This window comes from Symsagittifera roscoffensis, chromosome 2, assembly GCF_963678635.1.
Source record: "Symsagittifera roscoffensis chromosome 2, txSymRosc1.1, whole genome shotgun sequence".
Lineage (NCBI taxonomy): Eukaryota > Metazoa > Xenacoelomorpha > Acoela > Convolutidae > Symsagittifera > Symsagittifera roscoffensis.
The window spans coordinates 32,219,657-32,240,527 of record NC_087063.1 but is presented as its reverse complement, the minus strand read 5'-3'; the positions used below and the strand labels follow the sequence as shown (position 1 = coordinate 32,240,527).

Here is a 20,871-nt window from a genome sequence, read left to right as displayed (position 1 = left end):
GTGAGGCGTACTAGTTCCTCTGCGAGGTCCTTTGGTAGTTTCCATTGACGCGCGGAATTCCACGAAAAAGGTTCGCTGAGCAAAAATTGGTCGAAGCGTGACACGAATGAGGGCTGAATATACCGACTGAACCGCTTACGCAGGGGAACTTCCCACAACCCGTTCTAACCATTAATACAAAATCTCAGACTTGGGAGGGTAGTTTTCGATAAAACTCAAAAAGTTTCAAAAAATGGTCAAAAATCTAAAATTAGACTTTTCCGAGGGTAATAACTTTTTGTGTGAAAAAATTTAGGCGTAAACGCTTATGCAGCGGAGCTTCACACAACCAGTTTTACTCTTTGAGCCAAAAATCTCAGATTTGAAGGGGTAGTTATTGAGAAGTCAAAAAATTCAAAAAACGGTCCCAAAAAAGGCTGTAGAAAGTGGAGTAAGTGCTAAAAAGATATTATTAGAGGAGTATGCAGGCAGACACACAGGGGAAAGGGTGGATTTCCCATTGCGTCCCAAAATTTTTCCAAGGCGTCTAAAAAAAAATAAAAAACCCGACCCCATACATTTTCGTAATACCTTTTTTTATCAAACAGGAATGGGATATAACTCCTGGTATTACAGTGCCGATTCTTAAATGCTATGGAGCAAAAGCGCTATTAAAGAAAACTAATTTATTCGAGTTAGGGTGGAAAAATATACACACTCGTTTGCTAATGCAAAAAAAAAATCCTTTTAAATTGTTATAGGTACCAATATCTCAAAATGAAACGATTTACGAACCTATCATTTACAGAGAAACTCGCAAAATGAAACATTTTTTCGTAGCAGAAGGCAACATTAGGAAACACAATTAACAACAATTTTGGAACAATTTAAAAATTTTTGAAATATCAGTTTCAGATTTTCAGTTCTATCTTGCAACTCCTTTTTATGAATTTGTAATATAAAACTGTTAAAAAAATCTTGTACAAAACATTTTAAATTTCATCAAACTTCTGGAAAGTTTTGACAGTACAGCCGTTATGAGGTGAGATGAGTCCAAATCCAAAAACCAGGTCAAACTTTTATCGCTTTTTTGCAGTTAGTCAGATGCATCAATTGAACAATAACTATCTCACTTAGCAAAAGCAAACCAAGAGGCTAAACATAAAATACAAATGCATCGTTGGTGAAGCGCCTGAGCTTGCCTTTTACCCAAAAGGAAATTAGATCCACATTTCTGATCATTAAGAAACTAACACAGAACTCCTTTCATAGGAAACTGTTACATTGTCAAGAAAGACTGAGAAAAGAGCCAGGACTTCTCTTTGCAAAAACCAAAGATATTTCGTACAAATCCACTCGCATACTCTCCACTTCCAATGGATCCCCAGAATATGTAGATCGTCCATAAGACATAAAAATATTCAAGCTCTTTTGCCCACAAGATTTCACACGATTGATACACCACATACTACCTGACGAAATATCGCAGACGAAATAATGAATTCCACATATATCCTACTCATTACGGATATTCATTGCCTCAGAGACTCTTTCCCTATTCGCCAATGACATCACGAACCATAAAACAAATTACAAAGACGAAGAAAACCTTCAGAGACGCGATCCTCTTTCTGCAAAGCCCAAATGCTTCTGGCCGACACAAATATGCTAAAGCCTGCTTAACAGACGACACCAACGGCCTAATTAAAGAAGGCGACCTCACTCGACGCAATGACCCGACCCACCCCAACATTACAACCCTCAACACCAGAATTAGCATAATTCACAGCGTAGCAAAGATGCAACTTGACACGAGTTCGCGAACTCCAGCATCCACCAGAAACAAGGTAAATAAATAGTGGCGACTAGTTTACATCTTGAACGCAAATTGCTTAAAAACTCAAACCACAAAGTACTTTTCAACTTCAAAGTCCTTACCACGCCGTCCTCAGTTGCAAACAAGTTAAGCGTCCGACTCACTCGCTTAAACACAAACTTCGAAATGGAACCAAAAGGTTATGAGAAAAATTGAACGTCTCTCCTTAACCAATGCGCCCCAGTTTTGAACTGAAGAAGTAGAGACGCGCGTAAAAGATGCGCCTCCCCCTCCAGCTTTTGGCCAATATGGATTAACCATACCTCATTTAAAAAATCTAAAGAAACTGGCTAAGTCTACCATACTTGTCAAACACAGAAAAAAATCCCACTCTCTCCAACTCCTACCGCCTTCTCTTCTTATCTAGTGCCAATATCAAAAAAGTGATCATCTTCACCGAACAATGAAAACACTGTCAAGGCTTTCCTCCACCGGAACTACAGCGAGAGTCCGAATTTTACCCAAAATTTACTCAATTTCCCATGGTTTCAACCACTACTAAATACCATGTATGTTCTTTTAGCCTTAATTCTCTCAAAATCTTTCACAGCAAGAACCACTGTACTCTCATAGAAAATCTGACTAGTTCTGGCCCAATCAGCTGCTGGCTAGACAAATACCTCAGCGGTAAACAATCCAGAACCTTTTTCAGTCATCTCTCTAAAGAGAAAACAAATAACAGTGGAAACCCTCAAAAGTCTGTTCTAGCCCCCACAATTACTGTCATCGATTCGCCTCCTGAAGCTGGAAACAAGCCCATTATATTTTATGCTCACGATTCCAATGTCTGCACGCAAGACACTAATATCAGATCTCTACTTCTGAATCCACCTCACTATCCACCTACCTACACTATATATACTTTTTTATACTTCCTTCAACAACCTCAGATAGGAACACCCTCTCTCCGAATGTTCAGAAACCCTCTTGTCTGAATAAAAGTATTTTAAAACGCACACCCAGTTAACAACCAGAATATTCTGCTAGGCTTCGAACAAGGCACCAAAATTCTAGAAATTAAGTTAGACTTTCCTTAAGTATTCTTTACATTCAAAAACTAAACAACTTTAGAAAAAGCAACGAATCCAATGATATGCTAGCTGTCACATGAACCATCCAGTAGATAAATATTTGAAACAACCGACCCTCCCAGACATAATAAACACTCTTTTAAGTCATCATACGGACCATCTAACTGGTTTAGTCGACTCCAACGAGTACAGTGATAAAGGAATTAAAACTCGAAACCACTTAGTACACAACATAAAAGCATTTTACAACTTAATTTAATTCTCCCCATTTCCGATTTACTCACTAAATCCACCCTTTATCTCCCAACAAAACTCCGAAAGGCCCAATTCATCTTGGCTCAATTACGCTCCCACTATTCACCCATACTCCAAAAAAAACTCCAACCGAAGTTCAACACCCAACACGATACCAATAACCTCTTTAAATTACTCAAAATCCTACTACATTCAATCTCATACTATGGTCCAATCCAGACGAGGCGCCTACCTTTCTCAGATTAGACCACTGGTCAAGCCCATCAGTTCAGCTCACTCCTAGTGGCCAGTGTCGACTCAGCGCCGATTATAGCCTCGCTTATGAACAATACACCCGTCCCTCGCTTCAGTGTCCACTAATACTGAAGAAACGATATTCTGTCGAGCAAACGTTATTCATACCATACCGAAACAACGCTATTAAAACAAATCCCACTGACGATAATCTGACGAGGAAACAACGTTTATACCAAAGAAAAGCTATTGAAACAAATATTTTACTTCGACAGTTGTTCATTTACCGAAACGGGCATCGCTACCAGAATCACTGGATGGCTCAGTTACCGGAATCGGGCCCCCTTGTACCCAGATGCACCCTGGGAGGACGAAAATCTTAACCCTTCCAGACGACACCGATAAAAAGATAATAAAACTTTGCACCTTGACAAGGCAACTACAACAACAGCGAATGCAATATTCATCAGAAGATCGGAGCAAAAAACAGCGGTCAATGTCAGGGGTCAATACATTCAGCTTTTTAGATTATACATGTCAGTTTTGAAGCAGAAAAACAGTCGAAAAAACCTAATTTAATTCATTTGAGCACATTTAGCTAGCTTTCTGGTTTTTTCAACAGACTAGTGCTTCCGCAAATAATTTCTATAGATTAATAATCACAGTCCAAACTAAAATGAATCAAATATCTCGAAGGTAATAACAATCTAATGAAAGCGCCGTTGTTCTAACCCAAAAGGCAATAGATACTAACTTCAGATATCATTGTTTTAAGCTACTATCTTACAAAACAATAACAAAGGAATCAATTGAATTCCGAAAAATTGTCATGCGATTGATTTATAAACGAACAATTCTTCAAAAAATATTGCGAGATATCTTCAAATGTACGCTGTCCTTTCCTTAAATCACAATAGCCTGTAGTTTTTACTGTCATATTATGCTACAGTAAGCAATGATCATTCATAAATAGATAATTTTAATTCATATCTCACAAAATTATCAGACGATGCGTTTATTCAAGAGCTTTCCCATTTTACTTTCCTATCGTTATCACTTCAATTCTATTTCGAATCTATAATTACAAAATATGAAATGCAAACTTAAATTGTCTTTTTTATTATTTACTTCGCTCAGTTGGTTGTTGATTTAATGCAAATGGCGCTTTAATTGAGAATTCAGATCGGATCTCGTGCTCTGCTTAGTTTCATTTAATGTCTGGGGGGATCGTTTACGCTTCTATTCGAGTCTTGAAACGAAGCTTTATAGCATCGCTTCAGGGCTAATTTAACAACCACTCTCTTCTTCAATGAGACTCTAAGTGGGAAAAATTGATAAATACGACCGCTGAATCGAAATTTCACAATTCCTCTCTGTTGTCATTGAGATATTTTCAAATATCCCTGCCCTTTCCTTTGCTATCTTGAAAACAAACAGTGATCTAGCGGAAAAACCGGAGCACATGTTTGCTAAGTGCCAACAGTATGTTCGAAGCAAAAAAATCCCATTATTCACTTAGAGCAACCTAGAGTATCTGTTAAAATTTCTCTTTGCAAACTTATGTACTGAGTTGACGGGAAAAAATGGCGCCAATAAATTGACACAAAACCTCCAGTTTAGACACGGTTGCTGAGCCCAACATTGAATGAAATGACGCCTCACTGACATTAGTGGACAACACCCGAGGCACTTCAAGACGAACACGTGACTCCGTATGTCTCCAAGCAGGGACTCATTTCATTAGAACCAATAAATTTTGATTTCATTTTTATTTACTTTTACCGGCAAGTACGTAGAGAACAAAATTAGCAAATACCTGAAAATTGTGCAAAATAAATAACACTTATGTTAATTATTAACACGCATTGATTTTTCAAGCTGCTTTGTATTACGGAGTTCCAAGTGAAGAAGATAGAAAGGCTGCTGATATTGATTTTCTTACAAAATAGAATCTGAAAATTTAGATGCCCAGGAAGAAAAACAAAGAATTCTCAACTGAATAGACAGGTGACGCAAAACACAAAAACACCAAATGGCAGATCCATTGTCACTAATATTTACCAAGAACGCACCATTTTATATTATACTATCCGAAAGTAGTTAACATCTTATCCACAACTAAAATGGCCGATTTATCTTTTAAAAAATACTCAAGTATACTAGCATTTATTTTGCTCAATCGAGAAGGATGAAGTTGACGTTATATTGAAACAGCTTTCTATTTGGCAACAAAAATGAATTCAGCTATATTCCTGAAAGTCAATATACAATTTTTCTTACTTGGATTATCAAATTGTGGGTTTGGCGCGTTTCAACACGGAAGCCAAATGCAAAACAGTGACGAGAATATTCTCATACCAGAAATAGTTAGAAGAGATGAAAACTTCATTCGGGTTCAAACGTCCATGCCTCCAAGGATCAAAGACAAGCCTCTTTATTTGTTCACAACTGTGGCAATTGAGAGTATCTCTGAAATCACCAACAACTTCGCCGTGTTTGAAATCTACTTAACGGAGACTTGGCGAGATCCAATGTTTAATGATGGCGAGCCTATATCTATGTCTGGTCCTGGAATTAACTACTTTGATTGGATCCCGGACACTTATTTTCTACTTAGTAAGAAAATAATTACTCAAAGCAAAACAGCTTAAAAGGGAACGAAAAAATTCTGACTCGAAACTTGTTAGCCCCAGCTCGAGTTGTAGATTCGCGGTGAGAACCGACATCAATCAATTGTTGGACATTGTTAGGGATGATTGAATATACATAACAGAAAATTTGTAAGCTAAGTAGATACAAGCAAAGCTTTGACGATGAAAAAATAATGAATTGTGACCTGCGATGAGAGCACGGTTGATTTCTGGGCCAAAAGGTCAGTTCGAAATATCTGATATATTTTAACGCCTGCAATTCTCTTTTAGGCAAGAAGACGAAGTACTACAGCAGCACTCAGGCCATTCACTTCAACGGAGTCAACGTGACTCTAGACCGCAAAGTGCGCATCACTGGATCATGCACTACTCACGTGTGGTTCTTCCCTTTCGACGCTATGCGCTGCAAAGTGATTTACTCCAGCTACGGATTCGGAAACGAAGACATGGTTCTTAATTGGAGCAAAAACGCATTCCACTTTCCCTTTTCGTTCCAAGCGGTTAGTGAACTTGGATTCAACGTTGCGAAAATATCCAGCACTGATTATTTGGCCGAATACGCTTCGATCAATTACTGCATTCTCGAAGGCTCATTATACCTCAAACGCATTTGGAGCATATATATAATTCAGAGCTACTTGCCGGCTACGTTTTTAGTTTTACTATCTACCACAATTTTCTGGCTGAATGAACGAGTTTCGGGACTTCCTGCTAGAGCATCAGTCGGTATAACTTCAGTTCTCGCGATGTTGACAATTTGCCGCGGTAGAACAAGTCCCAAAGACAACGTGTCCCGTAATTTTTCGCTAATGGATACCTACTTATGGGTAAGTTTCATCTTCGTGAGTCTATCCATGCTTTTCTTCGCTCTCGGAGACTTTGTGCGAATAAAGGAGGGCAAAAGTGCAAGGAAACTGAACAACAGCAACGTGGACAAAGCTATGAGAGGGATGTTCCCCTTCTGCTTCATAACCTTTGTCAGTCTCTACTGGACTTATGTGTATAAATTTGTTTTGCAATCAATATAAATTAAAAGCTGAAACTGCCTAACTTTCCCATTACTTTTATATGGGCTTGCAAAGAATTGTAATTTGTTTTTTACATTATTGAAATGCTGTCAGTCTATATTTGAATGATATATCATATAAAAGTCCTTTCAGTCGTGATTCGAACAACATTAAAACATTTCGGTCGAAAAGCCAGTTTGAAATTTTTTATTTTTAGTCTAATTTCGAGCAAATGAAGCGAACGATGAGGCTTATAATAAGATGATAAGTGATAAACTCAGCAGAGAACAATTAGTTTTACTGCAAAAATAACTTTCGAAATTTCTCTTCGCGCCTTCTTGGGAATAAATAATTTTCTGCAAGAAAAGTTTTTGTTCCGACTATTGAAAATGGGGAGGAAATTTGTATTCGGGTGTGTTTTAAATTTGCTTATTTAAAACACACTTATTTGACCCTATTTTTAGTTTTACTCGAGTAATGTTGGTTTTTGGAGGCTTTTAACGTCACTTTGGAAATCAAAAACTTCAAAAATTCAAAAAAAAAATCCGCAAAAAATTTCAATTTTTTTGAAAAAGTTCTGAAAATTTCTTTATTTTAGAATATGATCGAAACATTGTGCTACTTGCACAGTAACCAGCTATCATTGTTTTAAATTGTTTTTCATTTCATTTATGAAAACAGCTGTGAAATAAACCGAATTTACTATTACTATCGAATATGCCTAAGTTCTAGGCTTTCGTTCACAGCCTCTCATGGCACCAAAGTACAAAAACAACTAAGATTTGAAAAAAAAAAAACGTACTTTTTCAAGTTTTTTGTTCGAACCGTTTAAAAAAGGGGGAGGATCTTTGTATTCGGGTTTGTTTTCGTTTTTTTATTTTCCACGCAAAAATCAGTTACCACAAATTATCATCGGAAGGTGTTCGAGTGATATATTATATTACAGCCCTTTCAGTCGTGGTTCGAATGACATTTAAAAATCTTGAAAAACCTGTTTGAAACTTTCAACTTTTAGTCTATTTTTGAGCAAATAAAACGAGTGAGCAAGCTTATTTATGGTTTTTGTGCCTAAACTCAAACTTACTTAAGTAAATCTAGTTTTTGGATGTCTCTAACGCCATTTTGGATATCAAAAACTACAAAAATTCGTAAAAAATGACTAAAAAAATTTTGTTTTAGTCATTTGCTTTACCACAAGTGTGGTCCAATTGGCTTGTTTTACTAACCTGTCGATATTTCCTAAGCTCTAGTTTTTCGTTCAGATCTTTTTATCACACTACGCAGAAAAAACGACACTAATTTGAAAAACCTTTTTTGTTGTTTTTTTCTAGACTTTGGTCGGGACATTCTGTGTTACTGCAAATTTCTACAAAAACTGTTTTCACATTGGCCTACTTTACTATGACTGCAAAAAATGACTGTCGAATATACGTAATACATTTTTTGTTCGGATCTTTTTAAAAAGTCTATATTCCGGTTTTACCACACAACGCAGAAACAACGACACTAAGTTGAATTTTTTGTTTCGTATCTTTCAAGACTATGATCGGAAAATTCAGTGCTACTTACAGAGCAACCGGCTATTCTGGTTTATTATTGTAGTCGCACAGTTATCGACTATCATTGATCTTATTTAGACTCCGTTTTAGAGCCCAGAACAAACTTACGTTTGGGTTATTTTAGCAACAACATGAGATTGAAACATTTACAGTCAAAGCACTATCGAGTTCAAACAGCACTTGTCGTGTTCTCGCTTCGCAAACAGTAGCGAGAACACGACAAAAGGCAGCTCTATAAAGATCAATGAGAAAATGTAGAAATCGATTTGATCTGCGACCTAGAAATTTTGATTCTCACGCACAAACAACTCAAACTCAGCCACGGAAGCTTAGTAAATCATAAACACAAGCCACAAATAAACCAGAGAACAGATGCTATTAGTTTTCCCATGTTAGATCGTAATTATAGCAAAAAAAGCCACAAAATAAGTGAACACTTTCCACTTTCAATGAACACTTTTATTTGCGAGTTAGGTTAGAGAAAAAAGAAGGCTCGTACTAAATCCAGTAGCTGCTGGCTAGTGTAAACAAGCAGGAGGTTATCTAAAATAAACATGTTTGCTGGCAAAAACGTATATGGTTTTTAGGAGTATCAAAACAATGAACAATACCTTTTGTCCAGCACTTGGTTATAAAAAAAACTAAAAATGGAGTAGGGGTCTTCTCTTAATTTGACCAGATTAAAAAACAAAGTTTCGATTTTAGATATTCAATTTAAGTTTAAAATCAATTTTTAGATGACTTAAGAACGGGGCTCAAAGTTGTACGTATAGACAACAGGCGCACATGTTATTCCCTGGACACTGTGATTTAAGTTGATCTGGTCATTCGACGATACTTTGAATTTCCTCAAGATCTCAATCATGAACACTTTCAATTCCAGGTCAGCCAGTATCTGTCCTAAGCAGACCCGAGGTCCAATGCCATATGGTATGAAAGCCTCGTTAGTTTCAAGCTCTCCGTCATTATTCAGGAAGTTCTCAGGGTTAAACTCATAAGGGTACTTGAAGTACTTTGGATCATGCATAGGATGATAGAGACTAGGCCATACAACAACATCTTTCTTCACAATTTGGCCTGATTCTAGCTTCACATCTTCGACCATTCTGTGCGGCAGCGTATTTTGTGCAATACATCCGAATCTTTGAACTTCAAACTGCACGGCTGTCACATACGTCATATCTCTTAGGCTCTGGATTGTTAGCTTTGAGTCTCCAATAAAACTTTGGACCTCGTTCACAATTTTAGTTTGCACCTCGGGGTTCGCTGTCAAACATGCAAGCACCCAAGCCAAACTAGTCGACGTTGTTTCTGTTCCTGCAAAGAAGAGTTCGAATATGACATTGATCAGATTGTCGATGTCATTTCCCCATTCTGCTTTGCCTAGCTCCACGGCATACGCATCTATTAAGGTTTCAGCAGGTACTTGAATCCCTGCTTTCATCCTTTCTTGAATTCTCTCCTTTATGAACGCTTTTGTTGATTCTACAGCTCTAATTCTGCTCTTAGCAGTCTTGGAGATTGATCGGAATATCGCGAATAGGAAGTTCGGCATTAAATTAAGTTTATTGTTGATTTTTAGAATGGACTGAAAAATCTTTTCAGCCTCTGGATCGAAGTACTCGAACCGAGAGCCAAAAATCAGAGATGCAATGACGTTACAAACTGCAGATTGAAGCAGAACTGTCGGGTCGCAATTCTCGCCCACTGATTCCAAAGCATCCGTGAGGTGATTGGCTTCATCCAGAACCAAGTTTAACTGTCTTTCTCTACCGAAGATTCTTAAGTGATTAAGAAAGATCCTTCTGTTGTTTTTCCAAACCGGTCCCGAAGAGTCGATTATTCCTTTTGGCGCCGAGTGAACTTTCAAACCGAAATTACGACCAATAGACTGCTGACCATGTACATTAAATAACTCTTTCAGTTCTTCGAGGCCAAATAAAATGAGTCGATGGTTGCCTCCGAGCCAAGCTCGCATATATGCTATTCGATAATTCGTGGACTCATTCAATTTAGTGAACATTTTACCATGTCCATGATTGTTGTTGTAAAATTTCATATGACCCCATAACCAGTTACGTTGTGGCAGATCATGGAAGCTGTCCTTGTTTTTATGGCGAAACCAGAGATAACTCGCAAGGACAGCAGCACCAACGGAAACAGAAATAAGAGGCTTGAAACTCTTTGAAGTTTGAAAAACGTCGACGTATTCCGATAAATTAGCACTCAAGGAATCAAGAGAGGGCCAATTTATTCCAAAATTCTGATAGTCCATTATCAGTTCTTAACTCGTTCAAGTAATAGTCCAAATGAATCACAGGTGTTCATTGGTTTTGATCGAACTTTCAACCTTTTGTTTTATGTTAAGTATGGACCAGCAAATATTTACCTGATTGGATGACAGGCTCATTAGAGCGCCGAAATGTTTGAAGCACGCCGAAACTTGAACAAGAAACTAAATAATCTGACTGGCAACAGTGTTGACTTTAAGTACATATTCAACTGGTGCAGGACATCAAGCCGAAGAGACTTCAAGCCAAGTCGTAAAATTAAGGACTTCAAATGGAAATTTTCATAAAATCTGTGCCTTATCAATTAGGAATTTAAAAAATTAAAACATTGTTAAAAGGGTTTTCCATATTTTTAATATATGCATTTCAAAATCCGGTTGATGTAACAAACGGATGCCATTCTTTAGTGGTGCATTGTCATGAAAAAGGATTATAGTGCACTAAAGTTGCATAAATTTTAAACAACTAACTTTTTAGGAATAAAAAACATTAGCGTGTTGAAGTGCTTACATTGAAATTTCGGTCTGAAGTTCCGTCGGCCTGTTCTCCTAGACATATTCAACTAACTAGGATGCTGATTACACAGTTCACAAGTTACCATTTATGGTGGACTACTTTGTCTGGAATTAGGTTGCTAGGCCCACACAAGGTTATAGACAAATTTAAAATGGTTAATATATATGAGCTAGTCGCGAAATAAATCCTAACGCTAAACAGAATTTTACAGAATTTGGGACTACTCCAGCGGGCAAAAAAAGGCCCCGCGTGGTTTTAACTGATAAGACGTTAAGTTGCTTAAAAATTTTCAAAAAACTGTCATTTCAGTTAAAATTAACTAAGGGTCATTTTTCGACATCCCTATTTCGCTTTTGATTTTTTCTATTCATTTTTTTAATCTAAACTATTTCACTATTTTACTCCAAAAGCCACATGAAGGCACAATAAAACACTGAATTTTTGGGGTTTCAAAAAGACAAGGAACGCTTCCCTGGTCTCTGTTGAAAAAAATTTTCCATGATGCTGAGAAATTACTAAAATATTTTCAGAAAAATGAGAAACTATCATTTAGATAAGCAGAAATGGAGTCCGTCTTTACAGTAGAATCAAACAATCTATGAGATACTTAAAACTAAGTAGAATGGATAATGTACACTATGATGGGGGATAGACACTTTGATCTGAACATAGAAGGAAAAGCCCAAGATGAAGATCAAAAAATTAGGCAGCGGAAGTTCAAGGTTTGATGAAAACACACTGGTTCAGGAAAGAAGACGCTCTCGATCGGGACTCATGGCGCCCCGTCGACCTCAATAGACTCGGAAAAGATAGCAGTAAATGATGATGATCGAGGGAGCGGGGTGTTGTTGTCATCAATGGATGTAACATTCGCCCAAATACTACACAGCGACGGAGCGTAGAAAAAGTACCTATTAACGACTGGCAGGCGTCAGTTACCTTAATCCTACTCGTTTTTCACCGTCTCGACCTTGCCAGTTGATTTTCTGGTCTGTTTAGGGCAAAGTAAAAAGTTACCATTTTTAGGCCATCAGTCAAACGACTTTTGATCAGCTTTCGTTTACATGCGAACACAACCACATAGCTGAGTCTCGGATCCTCAGACTACATGATTGTCATTAAAAACACGGCTCAAACAACCTATTTTAATATGTTTTTGTGTGGAGATGGATTGACCCTTTCCTTTTTCTAGCTACTCATGCTCTGAAATATTAAATAATAACGGTGTTAATTAAGATCTATGACATTGTAGCAGCTATACAGTCAGTCTATACAGTCCCTTCACATAGACAGTCTCTGGGGGACCAAGCCTCCGCTCCCGTAATATTCTTGAGATAACACTCTTATCTCTTATTTTTCGTGTCCCGGGAGGGTCCCGTGGTATATTTCTTCCCCCACTGAAGCCTCCTTCTCCACAAATTTCCGTCGCTAAGGTTCTTATCGTGTGTTATTGCCACGATAAGAGGCTTCGTAATTCTCCTGTCTCTGGTACGACTGTTCTTCACAATATATGGCGTCGTTGTGTTTTCTCTTCTTTTTTAGTCAAAATGGCCGACTTTTTCTATTTCTCAGAAATGTTCACTCTTCAATCGAAATTTTGAAAAATAAAATTCTAGAACATTCTGACCCTCCTTCGCAACACTTTTTCGTTCATAAGGCCTTTAGCCGTCCTTTTTTTACGTCGCCGGAAGGTTGTGCTGTGTCATCTGGCAGAATGGCACATACTCCCCGGAAAAGTCTCCATCAATGTCCCTATTGATCGCATAAGACCGGGTTATCGTCAAGTAGTTATCCAGTTTTCTGTAATCAATCTTACAAATTGCATAAGAAAATGAAATTTATCTACTCCACCTCAACTCACTACGTGTTCACAAATGGCATCGTACTACATCTCACTGCCTTCCAACATTTTCACAAAATTTGCACCATGAGGAGTGTCCTAGATAAAATTTATTTTCTGACTACTTACGTCGTCTTGCCATAAAACTTCTTTTTGCTCTTTGTGATTAAAAAGTGGGACGTGGCACGGCCACGCACCCGTTAAAATTAACTTAACATTACTCACCAAGTATAATCAGTCATTTATGCGGTCCTTTCAATTTTAAAACTAAGAAACTCTGTGGCTAGGAAAGTTCTTGAGTTACCCACCCTTCTCGAGCGAGTTTACCCAAACTTACCATGTCGCCACACAGTGAATTTGTGTCTTACACAGGTTAAAAACTCCAGTCGTGATTAAATAGGTAAATATACTCACCTAGGTTCCTCATATACATACATAGATAATAGTAACTAAAATCAATAATTTCAACAATTTTAACAATTGCAACAATTTTCAAAGTTTGGTCTGACCAAACTAAATCAAAACAAAAAGTTTAACAAGTTCAATAATCAAACTTGGTTGATTGGTTTAAGTTTTAGCACACAAATACAATCAAGTTTTCTCTCCTTCTCTTCTCTTCTTTGGTCATCTTCACTCCATCACTTCTCCATCCTGATGTTCAGCGTCACTGTCTTCCAGGACTTTCTCTAACATGTCCAGAGAGTTGCGGGCCGTGCCCCAACCCTCCTGTTCCAACAACCTCGGTTTGCAACAAGGTAGCAAGTCAACATTAACCTTTTGCTCCCGGTTCCTGCAAAAGCTGTTGTGAAGACATAGGCTCACGTTTCGTTCTAGGTCAGCTCTCAAGACCTCTTTCTTCTCATCTTCAGTAACACAAGGCGCTCCAGCTACCCGCTTCACCGCTGTGGTGACCGCGTTTCTGTGCGTCAGGAATGCTCGTTTATAGGCTCCTGGTGCTATATCTAGCTGGAAAGATTGATAGGCTTCCGTGTTCCTTGACATGTGACGCTTCGCGCGTTCATACATCCAAGATGTCATCACTGCACGGAACCAGGGCATCAATCTTTGCCTTGACCATATTCTTTCAATGGCTTTAGGTATCCTCAGAACCTTGCAGGTGGTTCTGAAAAGATCCAATTCACGACTCATCTTCACGTTGCTCAGCTGCTCAGGAGTCGGCACGGCCGTCTCCTGCTGACTTGTGTCCGCGTTAGCCTCCAACCATCTCACTGCTAGCATGGCGCTAACCACCACGATTGACACTTGTTGATTCTGATCGGGCAACCCCGTGGAGTAAAACTCCTCCACGTCCCATACTAGCATCAGATTCCCGCGTTTGGGGTACCACAACGTCTGCGCCAAGCAGTGGCAAGGATACTCCCCATGGGTCCTCACTATGTTCCTTCGGGTCCGATACCCTGAGGCTCCCAGCAACGGTTCCACTTCCATCAGGATTCTATGTAAATCGTCTTTCTCTTCTATGGTGGGGAATTCAGTGGGTAACGCTCCACTCGCTTTCTGTTTCTGGAACTCACTCACGTTACCTTCGTTCAGTCTCATGAACTCTTCACCCACAACGTCTTCCAACTCGCCTTCAGATCTTTTCGGGTCTGCCCGAAAGATCTTTGCCAACAAGTCATATGACCTTTCTGACATTCTGGCCAACCTCACGCACTTTGGCACAGAGAAAAGTTGGTCAACCAACACTTGTTGCGTCCTAGCATCCATCACTACCATGTGCGTAGGATACTTGCTATTACAATATGGCGCGGAGCTCGAACCCACCATATATTTTGAACCAGTAGGTCTGTGATAGGCTTCACTATCCTTCAGATTCATTTCGTTTTCTAGAGCTTCTCGCCAGCCTCCAATCTTCTGCTCTGTTTGTAACGCTCCAGGGAATATCTCCACGCTGAGGGACGTCACTAGCTCATGGGCACGCTCTAGGCGCTCAAGCGATTCTATCGAACTCGTCATGCTACAAAATCCCAGGGCTGTGATCAAGTTTACGTCTGTCACCCCATGGCAGTCTGCAACCAACTCCATGGCACTCTTATCTGACATGCTCAATCTTCCGTACAATCGTGCCAGTTGTCGATGCTGCTCGCTCAGCGAAATCAGGCAGTGTCCCAAGTTGCAAACATGCCCTTCCATCCTACTTTGTTGAGCCAAGCATGTGCCTTGCTTCAACCAATCGCTCGATGGACTTTCCTCAGGCAGCTCCGTGGATGGATTGCTCTTCCGCTTCGTCGACTTCATGGCCAGCAGATGGTGCATCATGGCCAGATCATGTAAACTCGCATCATCATCTAGGTCTAACGTAATATCCGCCGTCATGTCCCAGATTAAACCGACATTAGGATGAGGGCACCAAGAAGGCTTCATGAGTTCCCACATCGTCACTAGACTGGTTTTCAAGGGACCGTCCCAAGAACCACAATCAAAACTCACTTGCCCCTTTAGCTCGGGAACCGAGGGTTCGACCACTCGTTCTTCCAAAATAATTCCCAGCTTGGGTTGTTCCACCATCAGCATCCCAGTTTCTTTAATACGTTCGACCCAGAAATTGAGTACCATGACTTGCTCATAGTCGAAGTACGCTTCCCTGGCTTCTTCATTCACGAAGGGATTATACGCCATCCCCGGTATGCCAGACACATATTGGAACGACTTCAGTTTCCCTAGTCTTGTAAACTTTTTTTGTCCTCTGACCGCTTCAATCAACTCTCGGCTCACTTTCAATTCTTTGTTGGAATATCTTCTCACCTCTTCCAACTTGCGATAGCTTTCCATATCATTCGACTCCTTGCTTGGCACGGTCAATGGCATGTCCTGATATAGTTCCAGTAGTGCCCTAAGGAAGTTCCTTTCGCAATCAACTCCCTTTTGCCGAATGATCTTTATACATTCTCCCAAAACAGGAGTGGGGATACGATCCACCACGAACCTGACAAAGCAAAGGGCATCCTTACGCTTAGCCCATGCTATCGCAGAATCGTCTTTCGAAATCAACGCTCGCAGAGCTTCCATAAACTCCAGTTCCTGTTCCCGTGATTTCGAATCATTACTGGCTTCATACTCCGCTCTCTTGATGCCCATCAAGCACCAAGCCAACCGTACTTGCAGATCAGTTCTCACGCAAGGATGAGCCAGGTATGCCGCCACCGTAGCAGGTGCATGCATCGCCTCGTCGAAGTATCTCTGGAGGGCCGCCCTCCAGGAGATTTCTAGCAATTTTTCCAATCCGACTTCATTCGCTTCAGAGGACATTACCGTTCCGTATTCTTTTCGATTTAAGTTCGAATTCTCCGTGAGCTCTTTCAGATATTCCTGCATGACTCGCTTCTCGCTCCAAGCCATCAGGTGCCCTCTCGCGGAGTTCCTCGCTTTCAACATCTCCACATAACCCCCTGCCGGATCTCCCATGTGGACCGATTCCGGCACAGTTATTCGACTGTACTCGACCACATCGAGTTGTCCTTCCAGTTTCAACTTGGCCATGTTGATTCGCGAGGGTCTATAATCTTCAAGTCCTCCAGATCCACATTGACTGAGGATTTCCATTTCTAACTTAGTGTCTGCCAGGGTTCGCGCCGTCTTCTTCGATCTCGTAGCGGTTATGGTCAGACCTGCCAAGAGCATAGGGGGTATCAGGTTTTCTTTTTCTCCCCCGGCTGGTGTCGCACCATCTCCTTGCCCGCTCTCGCCTGACCGACCCGTACTAATCAGAGAGGTCACCACGGTCTTGGCTTTTGACTTCACCACCCTCTGGTTCACGACTCGACTCCCTGTCTTTCCTTTCAGTCTCTTCAGCCCTTTTTTGGCTCGTCTAACAAGTAACTTCTTTGTGCCCTGCTGATCATCGGCACTGTCTTCTGTAACTGACTCGGTCAGAACATCCGACTCCATGGAGTTCACTATTTTCTCCAGGACTTCACGCATGATGGGTTGATTCAATCCCACCTTCATTATGGATTGTGTCCCATATCGTCGTATCACGTCCCACGATTTTTCCATGAAGTTCACTCGGCTCCAGGTTGCTCCTGTCTTGCCTTCCAGTTCCATTTGATATCTTTCCCATTCCTCTTCTGGTAACGTACTGAGGAATGATATCTTCATCGACTCTTCGATCTTCCTCCTCCTCGGTGATTCATGAAGCAGTCTCTGCGGATCCTTGCTTCGGCACTCTCTAGCCTGGCTTATTGGGTCCATCGGAGATAGATCGGCCGACGCCTCCTTTGTAGGGGACATGGCAGACGATGGCGTCATTAGCAGTAGACTCCCATCGACCTCCCCATCGTCGTCTTCACTGAACCGGTATTCTAGCAAGTACCTCTCCAACGCTCCTAGGTCGGTCTCTCCCGGTTTTTCAGTCTTACTTCCGGTCTCGTCATCATTATCGTCCTGATCCATCAATTCATCGTCATCCGCATCAGGCTTCGGCTTGGGTCCCGAGGGTCCTTGTCGTGCGTCTGTGCCCGAATCCGGCCGAATCGGTACGGTCATGTCTCCTGCGTGATAAAACAATTCACCATCCACCAGGAATTCTACTAACTCCTCGCCATGTGGAGCCAGGTCTTCTATCGTTATATATGAGCCTCCTCTGCTCTCCCTTGCCACCTCCAGCATCACTACTTTCGCCTCTCCTGACCACTTCAGTCTCGATAAGTCATCCGTGGGAGAATACACTTCGTTCCAAGTTTCAGCCGAGACCTCTGGTCTCCTGGAGGGTAGTGCCTTGATCTTTTTCCTGCTCCAAGCATCAGGGAATGAGAAGTCAAACGTGTGCGCGGCGGCAGCGTTCCAGCTGATGAAGCGCGGCTCCATCCCTCCACTCCACTTCAGCACTCTCTTCTCTGCGTCACGAGCTGCTCCGATGCGAGGGGCAATGATGGGAGATGTGACTCCCAACAACATCCTCCTTATCGGTGGATATCGAGGGCATTGGTCCGGCAGCGGCCTGGACCCAGGAAGCCATGTTTGCTGATTCTCTTTCGCGTGGGTGTAGGCTCCTGGCAATTGAGGTACTCCCACAGCCTCTCCTGTATCTTTCACCACTGGTCTCAAATTCCAAAGTTTTGGGTTAAACTGGATGTGGGACAGATCCTCACGGCCCATTCGGCACTTGAAGTGGTTGTTGAAGTCCATCAACACCCAGCCTGGCTCTGCTATTCTTCCGAACAGCCTATCGTCGCTAGCCAGCCTTCTCAGCTCACTCTGCTCCACCCAATTCAGCACGGAACAATCCACGACTGAGACCAGGTTGACGTACAACACCGAATTCCTGTACGCTTTAACTTGCACATCCGGGAACACAAAAGACATCACCGGTCCATACACCACTGTGACGAATTCCCTCAGCCCGTGGACCAGAGCCAACGGATCAATCCGCATCATGACAGCCAAGTCCGTCAGTAAGGGCATGCCACAATACTGCTTACATTCGCCTGCGTTTGTCGCCACCTTGTCTTCTCCCGTGACGCTTCTGTTCTGTTGCAAGAGGTATTGAAGCAGGAGAGTCCTCCAGTCTTTCATCTTCTTGAGCGAGGCGGTTTCCAACTGTGCATTGAACTCACGACTGGGTCCCTGTAGTTGTTCAGGGTAACGCAACAGCACAAGCAAGTCACCCAGTCGACCGTAGGTCATGGCAATCAGAGTCAGGAGTCCATCCAATCTCAAATCTGCCAACGCTTGGGTAAAGAGGTTTGCCGGTCCTTTCACAAAGTTTTCATGACCAAATGTCACGTATAAGGCTAGCACCAGGCCAATCGACAACTTCCTGATGTCCTTGACGAAACTCGCGATCAGGTTCCTAGATGCCTTCGGATAGCACGTCGATAGGAAAGATGGCGTCCATCCCACTCCCATTCCACCCAAGATAGCATCGGATCGTTCATACTGTGCCTTCGTGGCCAGCACGTCGGCTTGGAACTTGTCCAGCGACATTGTGTTTACGTCTTGCATCAGTTTCAACATCTTGCCTCCAGCTAACTCCCGGGCATCAAATAGATTCTTTAGATACACATGTATCTCTTTAATTATTGCCGGCGCATGCTCGAACGCGTCCTCACCCAAGGTGCACAGCCTCGGTGACAAATACAACCATACGTTGTTGTGCGGCTTCGTACGCAAAGCCATTGCCATGAGGTCCTCCTCCGCTGACGTCATGTTCTTTCTGATCATCCTTCCCTGCTCATTCTCTGCATGATCCATCTGTCTGAACCAGAGATCATCAGCCACCTGTTGTACTAACAGATGATCGTCATCTACCCCTGGTCTTAACTTCAGTAATCTGGCGAAGTTGGACAGCTCCAACCCCAGAATTTCATCTAGCACCAACCGAGTTGTGCTACAATCTCTGAGCCCTTGTATGGCATTGGAAATGTCAGCCCAAACAGCGGGAAGCTCAGATCGGGATGGGTAGTAATTATCTGGGTCTACTACTCTGTTCGGGGCAGGAATTATCACGTTGAATATCCCCTCTGCTATCGTTGTGACCATTGTGTACACAAATTGAAGGGGTTCTGGCAACGCAGCGTAGCCTGGTGACAATACAAAGATCACCTTCACCACATTCATGGTGAAGCGTTGTCTTGCTGCTGCCTCTACCTCGGCCATCGCCGAGAGCAGTGTCATTATCGCCTCCCCTATAACCTCGTTACTCGGGATCGACCCATCCGTCAGACGTGACAATAAGCCCCTGCTTTGCAGATGATCATTTGAGCCTGCAACCACTATTACCTGTGGCTCCATACTGACCACCCTTCGCACACTTATCATCATGCCGATTGCTTGTCCCCAGTCCAATTTAGGTGCCGTCAAGAAAATAACATCGGGCCAGAATAGAGAACGGGGCCTGTAGAGATAATCGGAGCCGGCCACAATCAGATACTTGGCAGCCTTCATATCCAAGGGATCATAAGCTGAAAAAAGGCCATCGCCTATTGGGGCCTTCAGTTTCCCATATCTCTTATCGTCTCCAACCACCGTTGTCGTTCGGGGGTAGTCCCTTGAATACTCGCCAGGCGTCTGACCGGGTGGTTTAGCAAACTGCCTGTACATCTTGTGATGCTTGTTATTGGGCTTGTTCTCTGTCTGGAATTTGCCCTTGCGAGCAGGTGGTGTCCTTTCCCGGGTCCTATCTCGAACATCGTTGAGCGACCGGGTGTTCAAAGGTCCAAAGGTATTGTCATGAGGTAATCCATTCAAGTCTACATGTCGGAGTGAGGTCGAGGAGCTGAATTTCTCCTGCTCTGCTAGCAGCCAATCCACGCCCGGTATCCGATAGAGTCGCGATACTGTAGGACTTTCTCCGCCAGTCATTCTCATCACGTCCTCCCGACACGTCAAGGTGTTCATATTCAACTTCGCCGACATGTCCGTCTTATACTGACCCCAATGACTAGGATCTGATCTATTCCAAAGCAGCCTGCTGCCTGATTCGATTCCCTCCGCTGGCACGGTACTTGTAGACGGTCCTGTTGTCGAAGCAGGATTTGTCGTGGCAGGCGGATCGTTCCTCCTAGACGCGGTCTGGGAGTTATTCCTGTTGTTCTGTTCCACCGATCTGCCGAGTCGGCTTCCAATCGATTGCGGCCTGGGAGGAGGAGCAGTCCCTAGCCTGTCTCTCAC

At 41.9% G+C, this 20,871-nt stretch overlaps 2 protein-coding genes across 2 annotated transcripts; one reads left to right on the top strand and one right to left on the bottom strand.

The window, feature by feature from the left end:
* The first annotated feature begins 4,427 nt into the window (after positions 1 to 4,427).
* On the top strand, positions 4,428 to 7,174 carry LOC134839274 (gamma-aminobutyric acid receptor subunit rho-2-like). The gene is made up of 2 exons (XM_063854771.1): positions 4,428 to 5,991; positions 6,297 to 7,174. Exons 1-2 carry the CDS (start codon positions 5,610 to 5,612, stop codon positions 7,052 to 7,054), a joined length of 1,140 nt encoding a protein of 379 aa, XP_063710841.1. The 5' UTR covers positions 4,428 to 5,609; the 3' UTR covers positions 7,055 to 7,174.
* A 2,120-nt stretch (positions 7,175 to 9,294) lies between these two features.
* On the bottom strand, positions 9,295 to 11,122 carry LOC134839399 (cytochrome P450 2C15-like). The gene has a single exon (XM_063854933.1). It carries the CDS (start codon positions 10,865 to 10,867, stop codon positions 9,335 to 9,337), a length of 1,533 nt encoding a protein of 510 aa, XP_063711003.1. The 5' UTR covers positions 10,868 to 11,122; the 3' UTR covers positions 9,295 to 9,334.
* Between the last annotated feature and the right edge of the window lie 9,749 nt (positions 11,123 to 20,871).

Bases quoted from the DNA above. Each gene is read 5' to 3' on its own strand.
- LOC134839274 (XM_063854771.1), top strand. From the start codon at position 5,610: ATGAATTCAGCTATATTCCTGAAAGTCAATATACAATTTTTCTTACTT. The intron at 5,992-6,296 runs GTAAGAAAATAA...ATTCTCTTTTAG, and splicing joins GGACACTTATTTTCTACTTA to GCAAGAAGACGAAGTACTAC.
- LOC134839399 (XM_063854933.1), bottom strand. From the start codon at position 10,867: ATGGACTATCAGAATTTTGGAATAAATTGGCCCTCTCTTGATTCCTTG.